Raw genomic sequence first — 21,991 nt, 5'->3', positions numbered from 1 at the left:
TTGTGGGAAGTTCTAGCGAGGCATTGCTTTAAACGCTGAGCTGACGTGCTGCGACTTCTTTGTATGCATTTCTAAGCCGACAGACCCTTCTTGGTGCAGAAAGGTCAGATACTCACAGAATTAATGAAAGCGATCTTGGTTCATGGCACATGACTCGTGCGCTATAACTTTTTTACAGCGCTTTCAATGGTGTCAGAAGGATGCGGACATAACTTTTTTACAGCGCTTTCAATGGTGTCAGAAGGATGCGGACACCATTAATCAATGAAAGAAAATGCCGACCAGGATAATTGTTGTGAAACCCCTGATTATCATTGGATTGACAGTCGTTTAGCTCGCACTACAAGCTATAGCCCGACACCCAACCAGTTGTTCGCTCGACGAACACTTAAAACTGGCGGAACTGCTTGCGCACGTTGATGGGCTTGGTCTCCGAGGCAGGCTCGACCTCCAGCACGTTAAAGCGCACCGTCTTGGCAAGCGGGCGGCACTGGCCGATGGTGACGACGTCACCCTCCTTCACGCGGAAGGCAGGCGACAGGTGGGCAGCCACGTTCTTGTGACGCTTCTCGAAACGCTTGTACTTCTTGACGAAGTGCAAGTAGTCACGACGCACAATGATCGTGCGTTTCATCTTGGTCGAGAGAACGACGCCCTTGAGGATACGGCCACGAATCGAGATGTTGCCAGTGAACGGGCACTTCTTGTCCACGTATTGGCCCTCGATGGCGCTCTTGGGGGTCTTGAAGCCCAGACCCACCTCCTTGTAGAAACGAGGGCCCTTCTTCTTACCGGCAAACTTCTTGCTGGCAAGGAACACGCCCTGCTGCTTTTGGTAGGCCTTCTCAGTCTGTTCCCAGCGAAAAACACAAAGGGGTGAGTATTTCGACAATTAAAAGGGGCACAGGAAAGTGGAAAGATCACGATCTCTCTGACTGCAGCAGATCAGCATCTTTGTCGACCTCAAAAGGTCCAAAAGGGTTCTGCCGGTGATGAATCGGTTGAAACGACTTCAGCTCGTTCGGGTCTCGCGGTCAGCAAAAAGAGAGAGCAAGGTGTCTCTCTCTTCTTACGACTGTCAATCACTCATGAACGAGTATTTGTGTGTGGATTATAGCCTTGGTGGGCCATCACCCCAACCAACTAGCTAGCCAGCGCCTTCAGTGCCTTGTGACAACACGCTACACTCCTCACAGCGAGACTCGCTCTCGTCCCCTTCCAGTTCCTTCCGTCGACTCAGTCGCCTTCCGCTTACCGCCAGTCATCTCCCTGCGCCTTATAGTAGGTGCGTCATGGGTACCTGGTCAACGTGCTCCATGGTGTTGTCGAGGGGATTCGCTAATGGCTGCCGACTGCCTGTTGCGGAAGGCAACAGAGGCGATTGGCTGTCAGTGCGTTACTTCAGCAATTTGTTAAGTGACGGTTTTAAGTGCCAACAGTTTTGTTACTTCTGAGTCGACGACGTCTTAGGAGATAAGGAATCTGCATTCTCTGAAACTTTTTGTAAGCAAGTTTCTGGGGTTCCAGTACATGTAGCTGCGCTATAATTGTTGTAGTCCTAGCATGACAATGAACACGAAAATCCCGTCAAACAGACCTGCTCATTTATTGATCGCACATCCACTCATCCTCTCTTTTCCAGCCGATAATGTGCTACCTCCTCGTCGTTGCGGCCGAATCCCTGTAGACGCAGCGACGAATTCTGATATGCCAACATGGCGCCGCCCAGCGTGCCAATGATGCCTGTGAACAACATTCCAGGGCGTGCCAAACTGCGGTCCAACTGATGAGCTGGCAATGGCAAATAAAACAGAAAACAACCGTCAATTTTCTTTTCCGAACGTCCACACCTCTTATTCTACAGCACAACGCACCTACGATGTAACCGAGCGGGAACGACACCACGCCCAGAGCCACGCTCTGGATGAGATCTGCCTGGCTTAAGTTGTCGCGCACCTGCTGGAATGTTGGCTCCTTGTAGATGACCGGAAACCGCGGCACGTGCGGGTCGTGCAGCTCCGGCCGCTCGCGATCCACTTCCTTGCCGTCCATAGTCGTTCTAGCTTGCTTCCTAGAATTTCAGGTACGCTCAAGTAACCTTGTTAAGTACCTTATGTAATTGACCTAAAAATCCAGCAGCCATAATCAGAACACGGTACTAAAAGTGAAGAGACCCCATGGACGAAGCGTACGCCGTCAAGCAGACGCAGTTCCTGGGGAAACCTGTGCGCTACGTGTGTCAAAACGCCAATGGGCCGTGTCCGCTGCTTGCCATCGCAAACGTTCTGCTGCTACGAGGGCAGTTGTCGCTGGAGGGGATCGCGGAGCCACCGGGTTTCGTCAGTTCTCAAGACCTCATGCAACTCGTACATCGCCGCCTCTTGGACACGAACCCACCGGTAGGTAACATCGTTATAGGTTGGGCTTAGAAACATTGCTGACCAGATTGGATTATTGCTGTTGTAGCTGAGTAATGCGAGCGAGTTGCAGCGCCTGACGCAAGAGAAGACGCTTAAGGACGTGACAGAACTGCTCCCCAGTCTCTTTGTGGGGCTGGACGTCAACGTACGTTTCCATAAGTAAGTTAACTGGTTTATAAGAGTAGAAGGAGAGGAAAATGGTGCTCTGACGGGCTCTTTGTGACTCATTTTTTGGTGCCAGTATTACAGACTTTGAGTACACGGTAGCGTGCGCAGCCTTTGATATGCTGGACATAGTGTTGGTGCACGGCTGGTTGTTAGATGACCAGGATGAAAAAACGGTGCGATCTAGAACGGCATCGAAGACTAAAATTACGTTGGGTGCTCATTGTAATGTGCTGGCTCATCGCAGCTGAAAGTTGTGGGGAACAAATCGTACAATGAGCTGATCGAGCGTTTAGTGGACTACCGCGGTGTACTCATGACGGAACAATCCAATAAGAAAGCATCGACCGATACAGAAAAGCAGGAAGAGACGGAGGTATCGTCATGTACTTCGCCGCGGCAGGATGGGGGCGAAGAGGAGGTCAAACCTGCAATTTCGTCTCTCCTGTCGCCGATAGCGGCGCAGACGACAGGGTTTCATAACCTTTCGATTGATGTCGACTGTAGCCCTGCTTCGCTAAACGCAGCGGTATCCCCCGGCTCTACGTCGTCGATAAACTCTCCGAAGAAGAGTCCGTCGCAGCAAACTGTGCAAACCATGATGAAGGAACGCCACATGAGCGATGCCGATGCGCTCGACACAGCCATCACTCTGTTGGAAGAAGGGCCAGTCCTTGATGACTTCTTCAACTCGACAGCTAGCCAACTCACCTACTACGGACTCGTGATGCTGCATGAAGGTCTTCGAGAACGCCAGCTGTGCGTTTTCTTCCGCAATAACCACTTCTCCACGCTCTTCAAGGTACGTTCAATCGTGCTTTCTTCCCGGATTACGAACTGATTGACTCTAAACGGCTTCATGGCCAAAGTTTGAAGGCGCCTTGTATCTCCTGGTTACCGACGCAGGATACCTTGACGAGCCTACAGTCGTGTGGGAGCTGCTCAACGAAATTGACGGCGACACAACGTATCTTGACTCGCAATTTCGACCAGTTACGTCTTCGGAACAGCAGCAGAACATCTTGACGCAGCAGCAACAGCAGCGACTTGATGAGGAACGGGACTTGCAGAAAGCGAGAGCTATGAGTCTTACGGGTTGTGTCCCCCCTGCTCATAATGAGGAGCAGATGACAAGTACGGATACCACGAGGGCTGCTGAGCACACCATGCCGAGTAGCGGGTTGTTTGGGGATGAAGAAGAGGGAAACCTTGACCCAGATTATCTGCTAGCCCTGAAGTTCCAGCGCGAAGAAGAAGAATTGGCGCGTGGGGGGAATAAGCGCATGTCTCCGCGTATCTCTCCTCACCACTTGAAGCCTGTCGGTGTCGACCGGGACGTTAGCAGCGCCACGGAGCAGCAACAACCTTCACATGAGGACGACAGAAGCCGAGAAACCAGTGAGAATGAGGTGATTCCTGTCACTGCTGATGGACGAATGATGTTCTCTGAGGAGGAACTGGACGCTCAGCGGCAAGCTGAACGCTACTATCAAGAGCAAAAGCGCCAGGTCGACGCACAGACGCGTCAGTACCAGCAAGAACAAGAGCGACTGCAGCAACAGCAATTACTGCAACAACAACCAATCCGTGGCCAAAGACGTAGACCCTCTCAAGGCAGTGACTGCATCATATCGTAGGTGCTTGCGGAAGTGGACGCCGCGATCCCCCCCTCGTCGGTATCAATAGGTTTCAACTCGCAAGTACAAGTACATACCAACATCCCACTCAAGAATTATAGATACAGTAAATAGTTATTCTTTTGTCATCGTACAAATCTTTTTGCTTGCGTGCTTAAATCTTGATCCGAACCGAATCAACTTCCAGCTCTGCCTCCAATTCCACCTCGGGGTTATCGTGTTCGCTCTGCTGTTCGTTGCCGTGCTCATAGAACTCACCGAAGCTGGACTCGATGCATTCGCTCATGTCCTTGCTGGTGCTGGCACGACTACATGTAGACGAAGTGGGCGACGCTGTCATCCTAGCTGCAGACATCATGGATGCACACGAGGCATTGTTAGCTCCAGCGTGAACCGGCCGCACGTAGTCGAAACCAGCAAAGTCGCGTTCAAAGCAGCTCGCGATCTCTTCGGGTGCGTAGATCGTGTGAGGCTGCTCGGTGAAGTGCGGATCGAAGTTGGCCACGAAGAACTCACCAGGCGGTCCCGGCACAAGAGGAGGCGCGAGTTGCCGTTTCAGCACTTGGTCCCAGTCAATTCCGTTGAAGAACGCGTGGTTCTTAATCTCTGCGACGCCTCCACGGAAGCCAAGTCGGTCTTCCTGCCGCTTCTCGAGCAGAGCCACCAGCAAACTCTTGAGCTCAGATGACATGCTGTTTGGGTAGCGCACAGGTTGATACAATATCCGCTGGTGCGTGCTCTTCTGGCTAGATTGAGGCAAGTAGAATGGTGGATATCCAGCACGCAGCTCAAAGAGGATGCAGCCGAACTGCCACAAGTCAACTGGAAGCCCATGGCCATCAGGGTATCGACCCACCATCTCGGGCGGCAAGTACGTGTCGGTACCGCACATGGTCTTGGTGCGTCCAGCTCGCGACTCCAGTCTCTTGGCCAGCCCCATATCTGCCAACTTGATGTGACCTTCGCTGTCCAGCAGCACATTTTCAGGCTTGATATCTCGGTGCAGAATGCACATGTTGTGCATGTGCTCAAGTGCCAGCAACAATTCCGCGGCGTAGAAGCGGACTGCGTCTTCACCGAAGCTGCCTCCGTTGTTTTGCATATGCAGGAAGAGATCCCCGCCCTGCATGAACTTGGAAATGAGGAACACGGAGCGACCCCGTGCCAGCGCGTAGTCCAACCCCATCACGAACGGGTGCTCCCCGACCCACTCCATAGCTGCTCGTTCAGCGAACACCACCTTCGCCTTCACCTGTCCGAGCTTCATCTCCTTAATAGCATACAGCTGGCGATCCGAGGTATTCGACGCCAGGATCACACGTCCATAATGGCCACGTCCCAGTAGCTTGAGCGTACAAAACTCATTCAACGACGGCATTCGGTGCTGCACTGCAGCTGCTTGAGCTGCAAACTTGGCACGATCTTTCTCTGTGTCTGCAGCGAAGTAGACGGCTCCCTTGCCAGACTCGGGCGTGATGCAAAACACGTAGCCAGCCGAGTCGTCGTCGATGAGCTTGATCTTGCAGTTCTGCAGATTTAGATACTTAAGCGTGTTTTGCTGCCAGAAGCCAGGCACTCCCGCATCTTCTGGTTTAGTGGCTCGATAGTACACCAGGTACGTCGACTTGATCATAGCGCAGTACTTGTGTGAGCTCCACACTGGCAGTAGTTGCCGTCGCTTGCGGAACAGGTTGATGAACGTAGAGGGAAGCGAGTTGACAAACCGCTTCGACTCCTCACTCAACACCGAGTCCTTACGTTGGAAGAGAAGCACCATGATAGCTTCGGACTTAGCTCCGGAAGATAATTGCGAAAATGGAGCGCTGCGTCGGGAAACGAAGAAACCAAGGTGATCAATCGACGATCGATTGAGCCGATGGGGTCAGGCACCAATTGCCAAGTGACAGTGTTCGACACCGCGTCTTCTTTCGACCGATGGAGAACACTTTTGTTCACTAAAAATACGAGCAGCATGAGAAAATGGGACGAGGAAAAACAAATGGCACAACGGCAACGCAAAAGGAAAGTACAGTAAAAACGGTGAGCAATCAGTTTCCCACGTCAAATAGTGTACTAACTGTACATGTACAGTACATTGTACTGTGCACTAAGAGCACCTACCATTCCAGATCAGAACTTGAGGGACTTAAAGATTTCCGCTGCAGCAAGAACGCAAATTCAAGCGGTCGGGCGAGGGCTGGGACAGAAGTATGGATAGTTAGAGCGGACTAAAGAATCGACCCAGATCGATGATGGACAAGAAGTTAGTCAAGTTACGTTGTGAGATTGACTACCGGTGCGTTAGCGGCACGCGATCTGTTCGTTCACCTTCTACTTATCCTCTTTCTTCTCCTCATCTCCATCCTTCTTCTCGTCTTTCTTGGCCATCTGCGCCATCGCAGCCTGAATCTTGGGGTCGTTCGGGTCCACACCAGGCAGACCGGATAGCAACGAGTTGACGAACTTTGGGTCCATGAACGGCAAGTTCGATGCCGGTGCCGGTGGAGGCGACGATGCGTCAGTCGAAGCAGCCGCTGCAGTCGCGGGTGCTGACGACTGTGTAGGTTGCGAGGGTTCCGCCGGTGCCGACGACGCTTCCGTGGCTGGTGCAACTGGCTCCAGCGCTGGAGCAGCCGCCGATGCAGCGGCCTCCTCTTCGGCCGCGCGCTTCTGGGCCGCTTCCTGTCGCGCACGCTCCTCTTCCATCGACACACGAAGGGCCTGAGACGATAGCAAAACGTACAGGCATTAGTACAGCTTCAAGCATCAATAGTATCCCAGTCGTCTTCGTACCAGAGCCAGTTCCGGGTCCATGCTCGGATCCACTCCGCCATATTCCGCAAAGGCGTCGTTGCCACCTCCGCCACTGCTGGCAGCTGCAGCAGCAGCGCCGTCGTCTCCGTGCAACACAGGCGAGGACACCAGCACATCCGAGGGCAATACGCCTGCTGGTACAGTGACGAGGTGGCTGTTATTGTTACTGCTAGCGGCATCCACGAAGGCCTGCAGCTTGGTCGCATTGGCGTCCAGATCGCCCATACTCACCACGTCCACGGCAATCTGCACAAAATACAGCAACACTCATCAGTACACTGTGATTGGTCCAAAGATCTCTGTCAACTGCGCGCACGTTGTTCTTCTTAAGCAGTTTGCCGATCTTGGTGAGCTGCTTCTCGTCTTCCTCAATGGGCGAGCCGATAAATACCACGACACGCTGGCCGCCAGTCTTGTTACGACGGTGTTTAAGTGCTAGTTGCGCCACTTGAATGGCATTGGCAAGTTTCATGGAGCCACCGATTTTGACGCGATGGATAGCACTCAGTAGCGTTCCCATATTGTCCGTCGGAGACGCTAGCACCTGAACACTCTTGCCGGCCATGGCCAGAACACCGACGGTACTCTCCGGATTAGCCTGCGTCTTGGTTCCGCACAACAAGTTGGCGGCGTCATGCTGCGCCTCGAGACGCGAGGGAATGTAGTCCCCATTGCGCATCCATTCCGAGTTGTCCAAGCTGTGAAAAAGTAGCGTAACAGCAGCAATACAGAACGTTTAGAGTGTAAAAAGCGCGATTACCAAGACCAAGCAGAGGGGAGCGCGGGGTTGGCGCTAATAGCGACAACGGTGGAGTGTAAACGCACCAAATCATGGTCGATTCGAGCGGCATCTTGACCTTCTTGGGGACGTGTTGAGCTCTGAAGTGAAGAAGATCGGGGTCTTTAAACTGAATAGTGACATTTCATTTGCGTTACTTCAGAAAACAAAGACATACGAAGTAGATCATCTCGAAACTTGACAAGCATGGCTACGTCGCAGTCAAACAAGACGCAGCGTCATTGGCGTGTGCTGCGAAATGCGCTATTGCGCTCAACGCCCAGTCGAGCTTCAGCATCAGTGGATGCGACAGGGACCACAGCATCGTCCATTGCCACCGAGTTCTTCCCGCTGTACCCAGAGGCTCCAGCTGACACGGTAAAAGTGCCGCTCGCGCAAGAAAACTTCGCGTGGATGGCCTACGACTTGTCAGAAGAAGTGGATAAACAGAAGGGGAGTTCGACGAGAGTATTTGTGCACGAGAAACGAAAGGATGCGAAGCGTGTAACTATCGCGGAGTTGATGAGCCACCAGGTGAACCAGGGTGTGGATAATACAGGAAACATTCGGACATGGCCGTCCGAGCAGATCCTGTTGTACTTCATGCTCTCGAGTGGTGTTTGTTCGCAGGTTCAACGCCAAGGAACTGAAGGTGATTTGTTACCTGTTTCGTGCTGCGAGTTGGGCAGTGGTATGGCGGGTCTGGCCAGCTTAGGACTGTTGGCTTGTGATCCTGTCGACTTTGAGCGCGTCATTATGACAGACGGTAATCCGCTCTCCGTGAAGAACCTGCAGCTATGCGTAGAAGAGAACAGGGCGCAGCAAGTATTCTCTGCTCGTGCTCACTGCACGAAAGTCACGGCGGAGCTGCTGCGGTGGGACCGTAACGTCACTTTGCCTGAAGACTTGCAGCACCAGTTCGACCTCGTATTCGCCAGCGACTGTCTATTCTTCGAGGAGTTCCACGAAGATCTTGCATGCACCATAAAGAGTCTTTTGCGCCGTGGCTCCGGACGCTGCCTGCTCTTACAGCCAAGCCGCAATGGCTCCATGGAGCGCTTCTGCGTCATTGCCGAACGTCACGGCTTCGCCATTCGCCAGTCCCGAGACTTCGAACCCAGTATCGTCCGCAAGCACGAAAAATACCTGCAATCACGACCAGATTACGTGCCTGATGTACATTTCCCGGTGCTGCTCACACTCACAATAGCCACGTCATAGTTGTCGTTTGTAGCCATCCTTAAGATTACAAATTGTTAAGCTCGCCTCAAATTTGCATTTTTTTTAAGAAACGAACAACTGATGAGCCCTTCGGTAGTAATCCCTACTTTTGAAATACCCTCCGACAGGAATAGCTTTTTACTTCAAAATGGAATTCAAAATCACCAAAAAGGACTACTGTATTCTGAGGTGCTTAATTAAAAGAATAATCATAATTGCGCCGCAGTAAAATCACGAGGCGTTTTTTACTTGCCAATAAATCAAGGAGGCAACCGCTCGGAATCATCTGCGTTGCACGTAAGTGCATTTATCATCCGCGTTTTGCTCTTTTTGGTGGGCATGCGCTGGGTGGCTTGATGCTGACAAATCGGCAAAACGCTGTGATTTTTATTAATAATAGCATTAATGAGCGCGATGTGGGTTGGCTTAGGTTTGACTAGCATATTGATGACACTAGCGTAAGTGAGGAGTGAGGGGGGGACGCAAACGCAAACGCAAAAATTGAAATGGATGGTAGTGTGTAAACGCTGTTGGCTTGATCGATTTTTTTAAGTGTACATGTACAATTTAAGGTAGGGCTTAGCCACCCCACGAAAGAAATACCCTTATATAAGCATAAATAATTATTCCGGCGCTATGACTACGGAAGGGTTTATCTGTATTTCGAGAGCTCATTTAACTCAGTTGCTAGTCCCTACTTCCACCGAGGCACTCGGTGCGTCGAGTCCGAGCCCCAATCGAGTCCAATGACACGTCCCTCGTCCGTCAATGTGCGTTTCCTCCGCGCGTGCAGCTTTGTTTCCCCTTTCTGAGCGTTTACATGTATTGAGCATCGTTTGGTCTCTCGATGTATCGACTACCCAAATGTTGCAGAACGAGATGGGCAACGTGCGTGTGTGCTGCCGCGTGCGCCCGCAGAATGCCAAGGAGCTGACAATGGCTTCAGCTCAGCGGTGCGTCGTCACTGAGAATGAGACGATCGAAGTCAAGGTGGGGCGCGCCAGCACGGGAAGATATAGGTCCAAAAGCTCACTTTTCATCGTATTATTGTGTCATTTCGCAGTCCAATGAAGGAAGTCCACAGAAATTTACATTCGACCATGTTTTCGGAGAAGAAGACAACCAGAAGACGGTCTTTGAGAGCGTGGCGCTACCTGTTGTTCAAGGTACGGGCCAATGGTGGAGGTCCCGTCAGTTCTGAGCTAACTTGACTGATTCAATATTGCTGCTGGGTAGATATTATGGCAGGATACAATGCGACCATCTTCGCCTACGGTCAGACGTCGTCGGGTAAGACGTACACAATGGAAGGAGCTAATATCGACCACCCTGAGCTACAAGGCATCATTCCACGCACAGCCACCGAGATCTTCAACAACGTCATGAACGCTGACGAGAACATGGAGTTCATCGTGAAAGTGAGCTACATTGAGATCTACATGGAGCGTATCCGTGATCTCCTGGATCCATACAAGTCGAAGGTGAATTTACAGGTTCGAGAGGACGCACAACGCGGCATCTTTGTCGAGGGGATGACTGAGATGTGTGTGACCAGTGACGACGAGTTGCTGGCAGCTATGCGAGCAGGTGCAGCTAATCGCGCTGTGGCTGCCACTGGAATGAACGAAGGAAGTTCTCGCAGTCACAGTGTCTTCATGGTTACACTGTTCCAGCGTAACCTTGAGAACCAGGCCACGAAGGCTGGCAAGTTGTATCTGGTGGATCTTGCTGGCTCTGAAATGGTGCGGAAGACTGGCGCAACGGGTCGACAACTAGAAGAGGCTAAGACGATCAACAAGTCGCTGTCTGCTTTGGGAATGGTCATCAACGCGCTCACAGACTCACATATCACCCACGTGCCGTATCGAGACAGTAAACTGACTCGAGTACTGCAAGAGTCACTAGGTGGCAACTCCCGCACGAATCTTATTATCAATGTCTCGCCAAGCAGTTTTAACGCGTCGGAAACGATCTCCACCCTGCGATTTGGCATGCGCGCCAAGTCCATCAAGAACAAGGCAGTGGTGAATGAACAGCGCAGCGTCGCTGAATACGAAGCTCTGCTTGCTGCAGCCGAGAAGGAAATGGCGAAGCAGCAGACGTACATTATCGCTCTTGAAGCTAGACTTTCAGGGAAGGAGACGCCAGACGGAGCGGCGGATGTGGCAGGAAATACAGTCTCCGAGGATACACAGGACGCGGGGAAAGCAGAAGGCGTGGGCAGCACTGTCGATACGGTCGATGTTGATATGGACCTGTCGGATGGAGCTACTTCAGAGGCTCCACCGTCACCTTCGGCCCGTGCAGGTCGCGCTCTGGCAGAGTTGCAAGAGAAAGTGACACAGCTTGAAGAAGAGTTGGCTGAGGAGAAGCAAGAGTCAATGCGACGTGGGGAGGAGATCTGCTTGCTCACCGCAAAGCTGGAGGAGCACGTTCGAGCACTTGAGACGCAGCGTGTGTTGTCAGAGGAATTACAGCGAGTAAAGGATTTGCAGGAGAAGACGTTAGAAGAGAAGATTCGCCAGCGCGAGACGTTGTATGCGGAATTGCGCACCGACTTGGACAGACGCACTTTTGAGCACAAGGAGCTGGTGATTCACTCGGAGACGATACAGAGTGAGTACGATGCGCTGCTGCAGGAAATGTCTGCCCAAACGCCACCGGGTGGCGGCAAATTGGCAGCGGCGGCGGAAAAGATTGCTCAGGCAGAGCAACAGTCTACAGACAACGAGTCTCAAAAGAGTGGAGGAGAAGATGCCACTGGGAGCCAGGAGCAGAAATCTGGAGACGAAGCGTCGAAGGAGGGTACAGAGTCACAACAGTATACGGATCTGAAGGCCAAGTACACGGCACTTGAAGCAGAGCTGAGAGAATACGAGAAGGAATATCTGACGCTCAAGCAGGCAACTGATCACGAGAAGACCCGCTTGCAAGAGGAAATCGACCGCAAGTCGGCGCAAATTCGCGACCTCGAAGCACAGGCGGATCGTGCTGGTGCTTCGACCGGTGAAGGTGGCTCGACTCCGTCTTCCCCCACAAGCGCCACCAGTTCGAGTGGAATGTCTGCGCGCGAGAGGCAACACATGCGATCTATTCAGCAGAAACTGGAGCAACTCGTCGCTGTTCACCGCCAGTTGCTGCGTAAGTACGCGTCGCTGGAGCTTGAGCTGTCGGAGGCCAAGAAGAAACTGGCGCTGCGGGATGAACGCATCAAGCAGGTCGAAGCGAACAACCGCATTATGGCTGGCAACATGCGGGCACAGGCCGAGAAGCATGTAGAGGAGCTCACACATCTCCGCGACCAGATTGCGGACTTTCGTGGCGCTCAGAGATCGCACTTTGGATAAAGTCTCCATGCTTGGCACACGCGTGCAGTACCGTCGTGTACCAGTACAGATCGGGCGTGATTAAAACTCTTCGTGGTGGCTCTATCTATGGTGGAGACGGCGTTATCCGTCCAATTCGTGGAGGTGGTCGACGTAAGACGCAACTTGGAGAAGCAGCAATGAGCATCGCTGGTGTATCGGGAGTCGCTACGGGCGCTACCGACGCTGGTGTCCCGTCATCGGGCTTCCTGACCCGCTTGTTCGGCAAAACGAGCTAATAATCGATTAAACACTGAATGCCTAATCGTACCTTACTTTGTTTTACATTCCATCAGTTTTCACAGGTGAAACGTGGATAGCTATTATAACTCGTGGCTGGCTGAAAACAACGATGGCATCCGTGTACGACGAGGTGGAGATCGAGGACATGGAGTACGACGCGGAGGAGCAAGTGTACTACTATCCGTGCCCATGCGGCGATCGCTTCTCCATTGACCTGGAGGAGCTCTACGACGGAGAGGACATCGCCACGTGCCCGAGCTGCTCGCTGACCATTCGCGTGGTATTTGAAGAGGAGAACCTGCCAGAACTCGCAGAAGAGGAGTGAGGGAGGAGGCGAAATAATATGCAGCATCGCGTGAGTTAAAGCGACCAAACGCTGATATGATCCGCGACGAATTAGCTTCTATTGTGAAGGTTGGGCAAAAAGGATTGACGACGTCGTAGATTATTAGCGGTGTGGTGAAGTGGAACGGATGCTGAGGGCCAATTCGGGTGAGAAGTTTAGACAAAGGCGCGCCTCTCCGAAGTCATCGTTTTACGTCGTTGCGAGATTTCTAGCTGGTTCTGGAGCTTGAGAACAGTATCAGATCGAAGATGATGGTGCTTCACTTGCGTGGCTTTATTGGTGTTGATGCAGTCTCAGTGATGATGCATGCACCTGTGAACAAGAGAGAGTGTGTGGCCTCTCTCAAGGGCAACGACTCATTGAACGATTTTCCAGTTTTGGTGGTTTCTATCCAGCTCATCTAAAAATTCAGAAAGCTAAAAATTCAGAAAGCTGTTGTGATCAAATCGTCGTTGCGCTGGGGTAAATTGCAGTATTCTTTTCGCCATTTATATTGTCATGAAATTGGACAATAAAGGCTGTTGGCGCAGTGAACGCACAAACTACATGTATACTGTAATTGCATGGATACAGGTACGGTCGTTACAGCTCCCAACGTTTTACGGATATTACTACATACATGTACTGAAGTAGTAATCACCTTTCGCAAGAAATGTACATGTACTTTAAGTAAGACGGGCTCCTTTGAGACGGGCGTGTCGCTCTTAAGTGAGACGGGCTCCTTTGAGACGGGCGTGTCGCTCGATTGCCGGCAGCACACTCTTGCACAGATCTCGTTTGTCGATGTAGTAAGGTAACCTCTCGCTTGAATGGTTCACAGTTTCCTTTTTGCTGGACCAGTATGAAGTTTTTCTCCTCGGTGTTCGCAATATTCCTCCTCGTGGCAAGTGTCCTCGCGATCGACGCAGGAGCCACTGCGCAACCGCCAGATAATAACTGTGGGACGGGTTTCTCCCAAACCGGCGAGCGCACGAACACGAACGACAAACAGGGTGACTCCCTTGTGAAGGGCGAGCTTAGTCATGCGGAGTCAACCAACTCCGATGTCCCGCACCCCGGTCAGAACAACCCTGACCAAAACAACCCCGACCAAAACAATCCCGGTCAGAAAAACACCCCGGATCAAAATGCCACGAGCTCCGATGGATCACAAGAGCAAGCCCCGCCAGTTCTTAATGGCGACTGCATTCTCACCGGAGTCTACATCAACAACACTGATGTGTCAGAATGCCACAGTATCCTTGTCAGGTCTTTGCATGTGCCTGCGGGCTTGACGCTGAATTTGACCCAGTTACAGAATAACACCAGGATCTCGTTCCAAGGTACCACCACGTTTGGAAAGATGGTACGCTTTGTAGCGAAATGTGTAAAATGGCACCATCTAACATCCACCGCTCTATGTTTTACTACTGTAGCTATGGGCTGGGCCACTGGTCGAGCTGCAAGGTAATAATCTTACGGTCACTGGACCCGGAACGCTTGACGGACAAGGTGCATGGTACTGGGCCCAAGCTCGAAACGTTACCAAACCACGTTGGCTTTTCAAGATGCACAAGGTGGTCAATTCCACGGTGTCGGGATTGAACGTACTGAACATGCCTTTTCATGCCTTCGCTGCGCTGTCGAAAGCTGCAGCTACACGACCATCACCGGAGTCACCGTCAACTCCAGCACTGGTGACGGGATCGCGAAGAATACGGATGGATTCGATCTCGACAAAAATGATCACGTTACGATCACCAGGAATCGAATTTTCGGCCAAGATGACTGTCTTGCGATGCAGTCGAGCACGAACACTGTATTCAGCTACAACTTTTGCTGCGGCACACACGGTATCTCTATCGGCTCACTCGGCGGCCCTGAACAGAATGTATCCACCACTGTCGATGGGCTCACGGTTACAGGTAACACCATTGTGAACAGTACCAATGGAATCCGCATCAAGACTATCATCGAACTCAAAGGTCTCGTCACCAACGCAGTGTACACCGACAATGAGCTGTCGAACGTCACGCACGCTATCGTGGTGCACTCGGATTACAACAAGACCAAGGGCGGCTATGCTGGCACACCAACGAGTCTTGTGAAGATCACGAACATCACTATCGACGGTTTGAAGGGTACGTCGGAGAATTTGTACGACATTGTGTCGAATCCGGACGTGGTGTCGAACTGGATATTCAAGAATATCAATGTGGCCCGCATCAAACATCGGAAACTGCACCGGTGAACCTGCTAGCGTTCAGTGTCAAGACGCGAAATAACGTATGCGGAAAAGTCTCAATCTCACACACTTTGTAACTGTGGAGTCAAAGTAAGCTGGCTTATTTCTTACTAAAAATAGTGTGAGCTCTGGGCACTATTAATAGTTTATGAACGCTACATGTATGTTGACAGGAAGTAGATTATGCGCTGGGTGTGCGAAGGTTGTGACTACGCACAGAAGTGAGACAAAGACTGAGATCTATCGTACATTCAGGTTGTAAGGTGTAGCTCGGTCAAAGGAGGGCTCTGAAGCTTTGCCGACTTGCATGAATGATTTTTGCATCGTGATTATAAAGATAAACTAACTCGTATGTGATATAGCCTATGAAGCTCGTCTCTAGACCACCATCGAAGGATCAGGGAGCTACACTTACGATCTTGCCTTATCTAAATGATTGTCCTATTTTATCCGCCTATCGTTCGTTCCAACTAATTATCCGTACTTCCTTTGCACTAGCCGAGCGCCGCCGCTTCGCGGGGGGGGGCTTCTATGCATCTTATTTACCGTGTTACGCCTCCGTTCCGCTGACCACGGGCTCGCAGCACTATTAATACTCGCATCGGACCGCCTCGCGGCAGCAGGTACTTTTTATCCAATGGGAGCCGCCTTGTCTCCGCTCGACAGCCAATGAGAATGCTAAAAAATCTGACCGTTTTGTGTGACGGGCGGACAGACTAGCTACAATTGATAGTTAAGACTACCGTCTTACCCCGCATATAAGGCATAGGTGCTGTAAATGAATACAACGCTGCTTGTGTGTTATATTCGTTTAGAAAGCCTATGTGTTGTACAACGAACAAATTGTTTGACTTTGAAGAAGCAAGTCTGTGGGTCCTGGAATATGGCTTGGTCGTTTAGGCTTGACCCTCCTACGCGATCGGCGTGGGTTCAAACCGCCACGCTGTGCTTCTTGCTAAGAGCAGCAAAGCCGTGACCTTTCACGCCTATCCGATAGTCTGCTAGAACAGCGAGTTTCTCGTGGATACTATAGCTACGTCGCTCAGCACTCATGGCTGTGTAACTTATAAAATAAGAGAATTAAAGCCAAGTAACAGCAGCACCGACAAGTTTGTTCAGAAGGGTGGTTGGTTGGGAGCTCTCAAGAATATTTATTGGCTGGTACAGCCTTGTGTTTTACACATGTGTTCTAATTAGGTAGGTGGTCAAATTGAGGTTTAAGCTAGATGTCGAGCGAATCCCGTATTTATTTAGAACACATATGCCTTATATGCGGGGTAAGACGGTAGCCGTTCGCCGCCGCTACGCGGCGGGGTGGCATGAGATGAGATGGCCGTAGCTTTATATACTTCAGCGTATCGCGTGCGAGCCTGTACTTCCCGATTGCGTATGCCTATATCCAGCTCAGTACGTCGTGATTTCGTATGCTTAAACCACTTATCATTCCGTTGTCTGACGTGGCCCCGCACGATATTGTGGGTTCGCAGACTACAGTTGCTCCGTACTACAGATTGGATTTCGTGTTCTTTCGTGACCCGTGCTCTTCCGTATTCTTCTGACTCTGTGGGTCCTGCTAACCCGTGGATCACGATGTTTAGTGGTTATGCGCGTAGCCTTTTTGGTTTCACATGCTTCCGTAATATGGCTCGCTTTCGTGGCTGCTAGCTTCTCCGTGTTTAAAAACGTTTCCGTGGGCCTCACACGTTTCGTGGTCCATTAATCTTCCATGACTAGTGGCGTCCCACCACTGGTACCCTCGCCGATGGTGCTCTTCCGTGATTTTGGTACCCATCCCCTAGTTGTGTAATACCGTCGCCCGTGTATCGTGCTCTCCTGGTGTAGCTCCATCGACAGCGTTTTCGCGCCATCTATTGAGGGTTGCTGGTCTTGGTACTGTGTATCAGCTGTACCCATTAACCGGTCAGCCTGAACCGGTCCCATACAATCCCGCTGTGATTATGGTACGTTGTTTATGCAACCCATAATGATGAAAGTAGAATGATTGGACGAGTACATAATGATTGGATGACCTAGGTAGTGAGGACAGTGCAAGCCCGGATCAATCAATCACTTTCGAATCCTTCTTCTCCGCTCAAGTGTCTTCACTCTGGTCTCCGCACCAAGAGCAGAAGTCACTCCGTTCAACCCCAAGCTTCGTTCCAACACCTCTACACCGTTAACAGTTTATGAGCCCAAGGACCATGTCTTCCGCCCATGACACCTCGATCAAGGTCACCACTGACAAGTTCATCGATGACAACTACGCGACGTGGAACCGCTACATGCGTGGCGTGTTTCTGACCAAGTCGGTATGGCACGTTGTAAGCCGGGAAACGACTCTGAGCTTCACGGATATCCGGACCAAGGACGACTACGTCAAGGCGAGCAACGTTGCGTTCGGACTGATGTTGCTCCACATGAACGCGGACTTCCATCACGGGGTTGATGACTGCGAGGAAGCGTGGGGCGCGTGGACGCGCTTGAAGACGCTGTATGATGGGTCGCAGAAGGCTGGTCGCATCTACCCGAAGCGCCCACTCTTCAGCATGGAGATGGCGGAAGGCGGCAATGTCTTGCATCATTGCAACGAGGTCCTCAACATCAGCGCCAAGCTCAGCCGCATCGGCGCCAAGCTCAGCCGCATCGGCGCCAAGATGGAGGACGAGGACGTGGCGATCTGCTTGCTGCGAAGTCTTCCCAAGCGTTACGAGATCGTCGTGTTCAATCTGGAGATAAGCAACGCAGAGCCGCGGTCGCAAGACGTTGTGAAAGTGCTCGCAAACGAGCACATCAAGCGACAAGGTGAGAAGACGGCGACGGTGAAGACTGAAAGCGCGGCCAAAGCGTTAAACACCGACCGAGAGTCTCGTCAATGCACGTACTACAGGAAATTGGGGCACATGATTGACAAGAGCTGGACCAAGAAGGATGAGGTTCGAGGTGCTCGACGCGTCGGCAACGGCCGTGGACGCGGAGCTAACAACATCCAGTGGCAAAACGACAGCAACGACGACTACGACTACGATCGAGTAGCGTTCGCGGTTTCCCTGGAATGTGGAGTTTCGACGAACAAGAATGTGTCTGGATTGTGGGCGGTCGATAGTGGTGCCACGCACCACTTCTGTAACGACAAGTTCAAGCTCGCCAATCTGTTCTAGCGCAATGAAGGCGAGCTATCGATGGCCGACGGGAACAAGGCAGCTATCAAGGGTGTGTAGACCGTGGAAAGAGTGGTTCTGCCCAACGGCGCCGAGCGGGAGATCAAGATCAAGAACGCACTTTATGTGCCTAGCATGAGCAAGAATCTGCTTTCGGTACCGCACATCAACGAGAACGGAAAGCTTCAAGTGGTGTTCAATGACACCGACATCTCACGCAGGGACTTGATTCAAGTGGTGGCATCGGTGGAGCTCGTAGATGGACTCAACTGGCTTCGCACGCCTCTTCGATCAGCAAATGCGGCGACAACTGGAAGGACGGTCAACCTGCATATGCGTATGGGTCACGCTTCAGTCGAGGTGCTTCGCAAGATGCTTGACAGCAAGATGATCAAGGACGCGAAGGCACCTTCCAAGCCTAGTGGTCCAAGTCTGTGTCACGGCTGCCAGCAAGGCAAGATGGTCCAATAATTATTCCCTAGCAACCGTGACAAGCGTCGCTACGACACCTTCGAGCTGCTTCACTTCGACATTTGCGGACCCATGGAGAAAACCTCGCTTGGTGGCAGCGAGTATTTGCTACTTATCGTGGACGAAGCCAGCGGATGCATGAAGGGGTTCTGTCTGCGTGCCAATTTAGAAAGCGAAGACTGCATCAAGACGTACATCACGAAGGTGCAGAAGCAGTTTGGCAAGAAGGTCAAGTTCGTGCGACATTACGGAGCTCGTGCGTTTGCGACACACTCGTTCAAAGATTTCAACGAAGCCGAAGGCATCGAGCAACAAACCACGACTCCGTACGCGCACCAGACTAACGGCACGGCAGAGCGGGCCATCCGCACCATCGTTACGATCGGCCGCAGCATGCTGCATCATGCCAAGCTGGACAAGTGTTTCTGAGGTGAAGCGGCGATGACGGTCATCTACGTAAAACCGCCTGCCATCAACTAAGATCGAGTGCAAGACTCCGTTCGAGATTGTGTACAAGTTCGCGCCGAGTGTGAAACACATGCGCGTCTTCAGTTGTCGCGCTTTCAAATTAACTCCGAAGGAGAAACGGCTCAAGTTGGATACGAAGGCTCGCGCCGGATTGTTCCTGGGCTACGAAGAAGTATCCAAGGCGTATCGACTTGATGACAACGAGGCGGGGCAGGTGGTTACCAGTCGCGATGTCAACTTCGATAAATCGATCTTTGGACTTTCAGCGCCAATTTCCGATGAAGATGTCGACGACCTGGACTTCGACTCTCTCGATATCGACAATGACGGTTTGCGCCAGACGGAGCACAGGCAGGCGGGGAAGCGCAAGAGCCGCCCCAGTGACGAAGATGAATCTACCACAAGACCGCGAACTATGCGTCATCGACCCGGACTGGAAGAAGCAAGTGCGCCGACCAATTCATTTTTGCGTCGATCAGACGCAAACGAAGAAGAAAAAGCTGGAGATCAAGATGAAGAATCGAATCCCCCCGTGTTTTGGTGGGCAAGTGCTAACGCAGTCGAAGCTGCGGTGGACCTGTCGGAGCCGGCGACTTTCCAAGAGGCGGTGAACGGCCCCGATAAGTGCACTGGCGCAAGGCAATTCGTGCTGAGCTCAAGTCGATGCGACTTCGAGGAGTGTTCCGTGCTGCTAAGCTGCCGAACGGACAAGGTACCAAGTGGGTGTTCAAGATCAAGCGCAAAGCGGACGGATCGAACAAGGCACGCCTCGTGGCCAAGAACTTCAAGCAAAAGTACGGCATCGACTACACTGAGAAGTTCTCGCCGGTTGTCAAGTGCGTGACGTTGCGCATGATGATCGCTTTGGCCAAGTACTTTGGCTGGCCAACTAGGCCAACTAGACGTGGTGACGGCATTTCTGTACGGCGTGATGAAGGAGATCGTGTTTTGCGTGGTTCCCGAAGGTGTCGAGCTCGACGGTGACATCGACTGCCTGGAATTGGTGAAGATTATTTACGGTCTAAAACAAGCTTCGCGCGTGTGGAACGAGACCTTCGACGAGTTCGTATACTATATCGGCTTTCGAATTTCGGCCTTTGACCCGTGCCTCTACATCAAAGTTGTTGATGGCCACTGTGTGCTCATACTGGTCTACGTCGACGATGTCCTGGTCACCGGAAGGTCACCCGAGCAGATCTCACGCGCGAAGGGCGACCTCAAGACACGCTTCGAAATGACTGACAGCGGCAAGTGTGTGTTCGTCCTTGGGATCGAGGCTTAGACGGCAGCGTGATGATGAGCCAACGGCGTTATGTGATGACATCCTGAAGCGCTTTGATATGGACGAGTGCAAGGCTGTGGTGAGCCCGGTGGATATTAGCACTCGACTAGCTCCAAGCGACGCGGCGACCAAGGTACAAGCTCCGTTTCGCGAATCAGTTAGTGCACTAATGCACCTGATGACCGCGACGCGTCCAGATATGGCATATGTGGTGGGCTATGTGCTGCGCTTCATGGAGAATACCCAATAAGAACACTGGGTTGCGGTCAAGCGCATCTTTCGCTACCTGCAAGGCACCAAGACGCATGAAATCTGCTACAAGCCGGGTGACAACATCGATTTTTGCGGATACTCTGACGCAGACTGGGCTGGTGGCCTCACGGACCGCAAGTCGACTTCCGGCTACACGTTCATGCTGACGGGTGCGCCAGTGAGCTGGGGCAGCAAGAAGCAATCAAGTGTCTTGCTGTCTACGAGCGAAGCAGAGTACATAGAGCTCAGTCTAGCAATTCAAGAAGGCAAGTGGATTCATTGCCTGCTGTGCGAGATCTTAGCAGCTGCCAATGAGACTGGACCCGACCTCAAGATCCAAGAAGACAACCAGTCGTGCATCAAGATGACGAAGAACCTTGTGAACCACGGCCGCGACAAGCACATTGACCTCAAGTACCATCACATCCGCGATGAAGTCAAACGTGGTGAAGTCAAGCTCGAGTATTGCGAGACTTCTGTGATGCTGGCTGACACCATGACGAAGGCGCTCCCAGGGCCTCGTCACATGGACCTAACAGCTGCTCTCGGCATCCACGCGTGTTCGCATTGAGGGGCGTATTGAAGGTTACTTGTCTTGGTACTGTGTACCAGCTGTACCCATTAGCCGGTCAACCTGAACCGGTCCAATACAATCCCGCTGTGATTATGGTACGTTGCTTATGCCACCCATAATTGGACGAATAGGATGATTGGAAGGTAGTGAGGACAGTGTAAGCCCCGATAAATCAATCACTTGCGAATCCTTCTTCTTCTTCCGCTCAAGTGTCTTCACTCCGGTCTCCGCACCAAGTGCAGAAGTCACTCCGTTCAGCCCCAAGCTTCGTTTCAGCACCTCTACACCGTTAACAATATCGTGTCACCACGATGTAGTTCTGCTGTCAATGCTATCGTGATCGCGGTGTGTTTATGCGCTGATCGTGTTTTCGTATTCTACGGTGGTATCGTGCTCCGCGGTGTGCAATCGTGGTATCCCGAAGCGTTCCCCCGTGATTTCGTGGCTGGTTTGCCGTCCGTGCAAGCGTGTTCCAATGTACTAACGTCATCTGTGGCTCCGTGATCTCAGGTTCTACACTTGTATCGTGCTCCGGTGATCAGTGATTTCCCTCTATAGCTCCAGTGACTGTGT

The 21,991-nt window shown here is 51.9% G+C and overlaps 8 protein-coding genes across 8 annotated transcripts; 4 read left to right on the top strand and 4 right to left on the bottom strand.

Moving 5' to 3' along the window:
- Positions 1 to 287: 287 nt before the first annotated feature.
- Positions 288 to 1,368, bottom strand: PITG_10887 (40S ribosomal protein S11; the record flags this gene model as incomplete). The annotated part of the gene is made up of 2 exons (XM_002901653.1): positions 288 to 850; positions 1,301 to 1,368. 2 exons carry the CDS (start codon positions 1,316 to 1,318, stop codon positions 389 to 391), a joined length of 480 nt encoding a protein of 159 aa, XP_002901699.1.
- A 214-nt stretch (positions 1,369 to 1,582) lies between these two features.
- Positions 1,583 to 2,052, bottom strand: PITG_10886 (uncharacterized protein; the record flags this gene model as incomplete). Its single annotated transcript, XM_002901652.1, has 2 exons — positions 1,583 to 1,791; positions 1,875 to 2,052. The coding sequence occupies 2 exons, from the start codon at positions 2,050 to 2,052 to the stop codon at positions 1,625 to 1,627; spliced, it is 345 nt and encodes a 114-aa protein (XP_002901698.1).
- A 305-nt stretch (positions 2,053 to 2,357) lies between these two features.
- PITG_10885 (uncharacterized protein) lies at positions 2,358 to 4,065 on the top strand (the record flags this gene model as incomplete). The annotated part of the gene is made up of 5 exons (XM_002901651.1): positions 2,358 to 2,399; positions 2,467 to 2,565; positions 2,833 to 3,387; positions 3,455 to 3,983; positions 4,055 to 4,065. 5 exons carry the CDS (start codon positions 2,358 to 2,360, stop codon positions 4,063 to 4,065), a joined length of 1,236 nt encoding a protein of 411 aa, XP_002901697.1.
- Positions 3,476 to 6,205, bottom strand: PITG_10884 (protein kinase, putative; the record flags this gene model as incomplete). The annotated part of the gene is made up of 1 exon (XM_002901650.1): positions 3,476 to 6,205. The coding sequence occupies one exon, from the start codon at positions 5,997 to 5,999 to the stop codon at positions 4,377 to 4,379; it is 1,623 nt and encodes a 540-aa protein (XP_002901696.1).
- A 265-nt stretch (positions 6,206 to 6,470) lies between these two features.
- PITG_10883 (26S proteasome non-ATPase regulatory subunit, putative) lies at positions 6,471 to 7,909 on the bottom strand (the record flags this gene model as incomplete). The annotated part of the gene is made up of 4 exons (XM_002901649.1): positions 6,471 to 6,943; positions 7,016 to 7,282; positions 7,353 to 7,734; positions 7,862 to 7,909. The coding sequence occupies 4 exons, from the start codon at positions 7,885 to 7,887 to the stop codon at positions 6,554 to 6,556; spliced, it is 1,065 nt and encodes a 354-aa protein (XP_002901695.1).
- Positions 7,910 to 8,021: 112 nt separating this feature from the next.
- Positions 8,022 to 9,035, top strand: PITG_10882 (uncharacterized protein; the record flags this gene model as incomplete). The annotated part of the gene is made up of 2 exons (XM_002901648.1): positions 8,022 to 8,167; positions 8,282 to 9,035. 2 exons carry the CDS (start codon positions 8,022 to 8,024, stop codon positions 9,033 to 9,035), a joined length of 900 nt encoding a protein of 299 aa, XP_002901694.1.
- An 848-nt stretch (positions 9,036 to 9,883) lies between these two features.
- Positions 9,884 to 12,382, top strand: PITG_10881 (kinesin-like protein; the record flags this gene model as incomplete). The annotated part of the gene is made up of 3 exons (XM_002901647.1): positions 9,884 to 10,025; positions 10,099 to 10,201; positions 10,272 to 12,382. The coding sequence occupies 3 exons, from the start codon at positions 9,915 to 9,917 to the stop codon at positions 12,380 to 12,382; spliced, it is 2,325 nt and encodes a 774-aa protein (XP_002901693.1).
- Positions 12,383 to 13,782: 1,400 nt separating this feature from the next.
- PITG_10880 (polygalacturonase, putative) lies at positions 13,783 to 15,253 on the top strand (the record flags this gene model as incomplete). Its single annotated transcript, XM_002901646.1, has 3 exons — positions 13,783 to 14,334; positions 14,405 to 14,562; positions 14,625 to 15,253. 3 exons carry the CDS (start codon positions 13,831 to 13,833, stop codon positions 15,217 to 15,219), a joined length of 1,257 nt encoding a protein of 418 aa, XP_002901692.1.
- Between the last annotated feature and the right edge of the window lie 6,738 nt (positions 15,254 to 21,991).

This window comes from Phytophthora infestans, genomic scaffold (assembly GCF_000142945.1).
Source record: "Phytophthora infestans T30-4 supercont1.20 genomic scaffold, whole genome shotgun sequence".
Taxonomy (NCBI): domain Eukaryota; phylum Oomycota; class Peronosporomycetes; order Peronosporales; family Peronosporaceae; genus Phytophthora; species Phytophthora infestans.
Note: the sequence above shows the minus strand (reverse complement) of the source record. Positions and strands in the feature narration are given on the sequence as shown.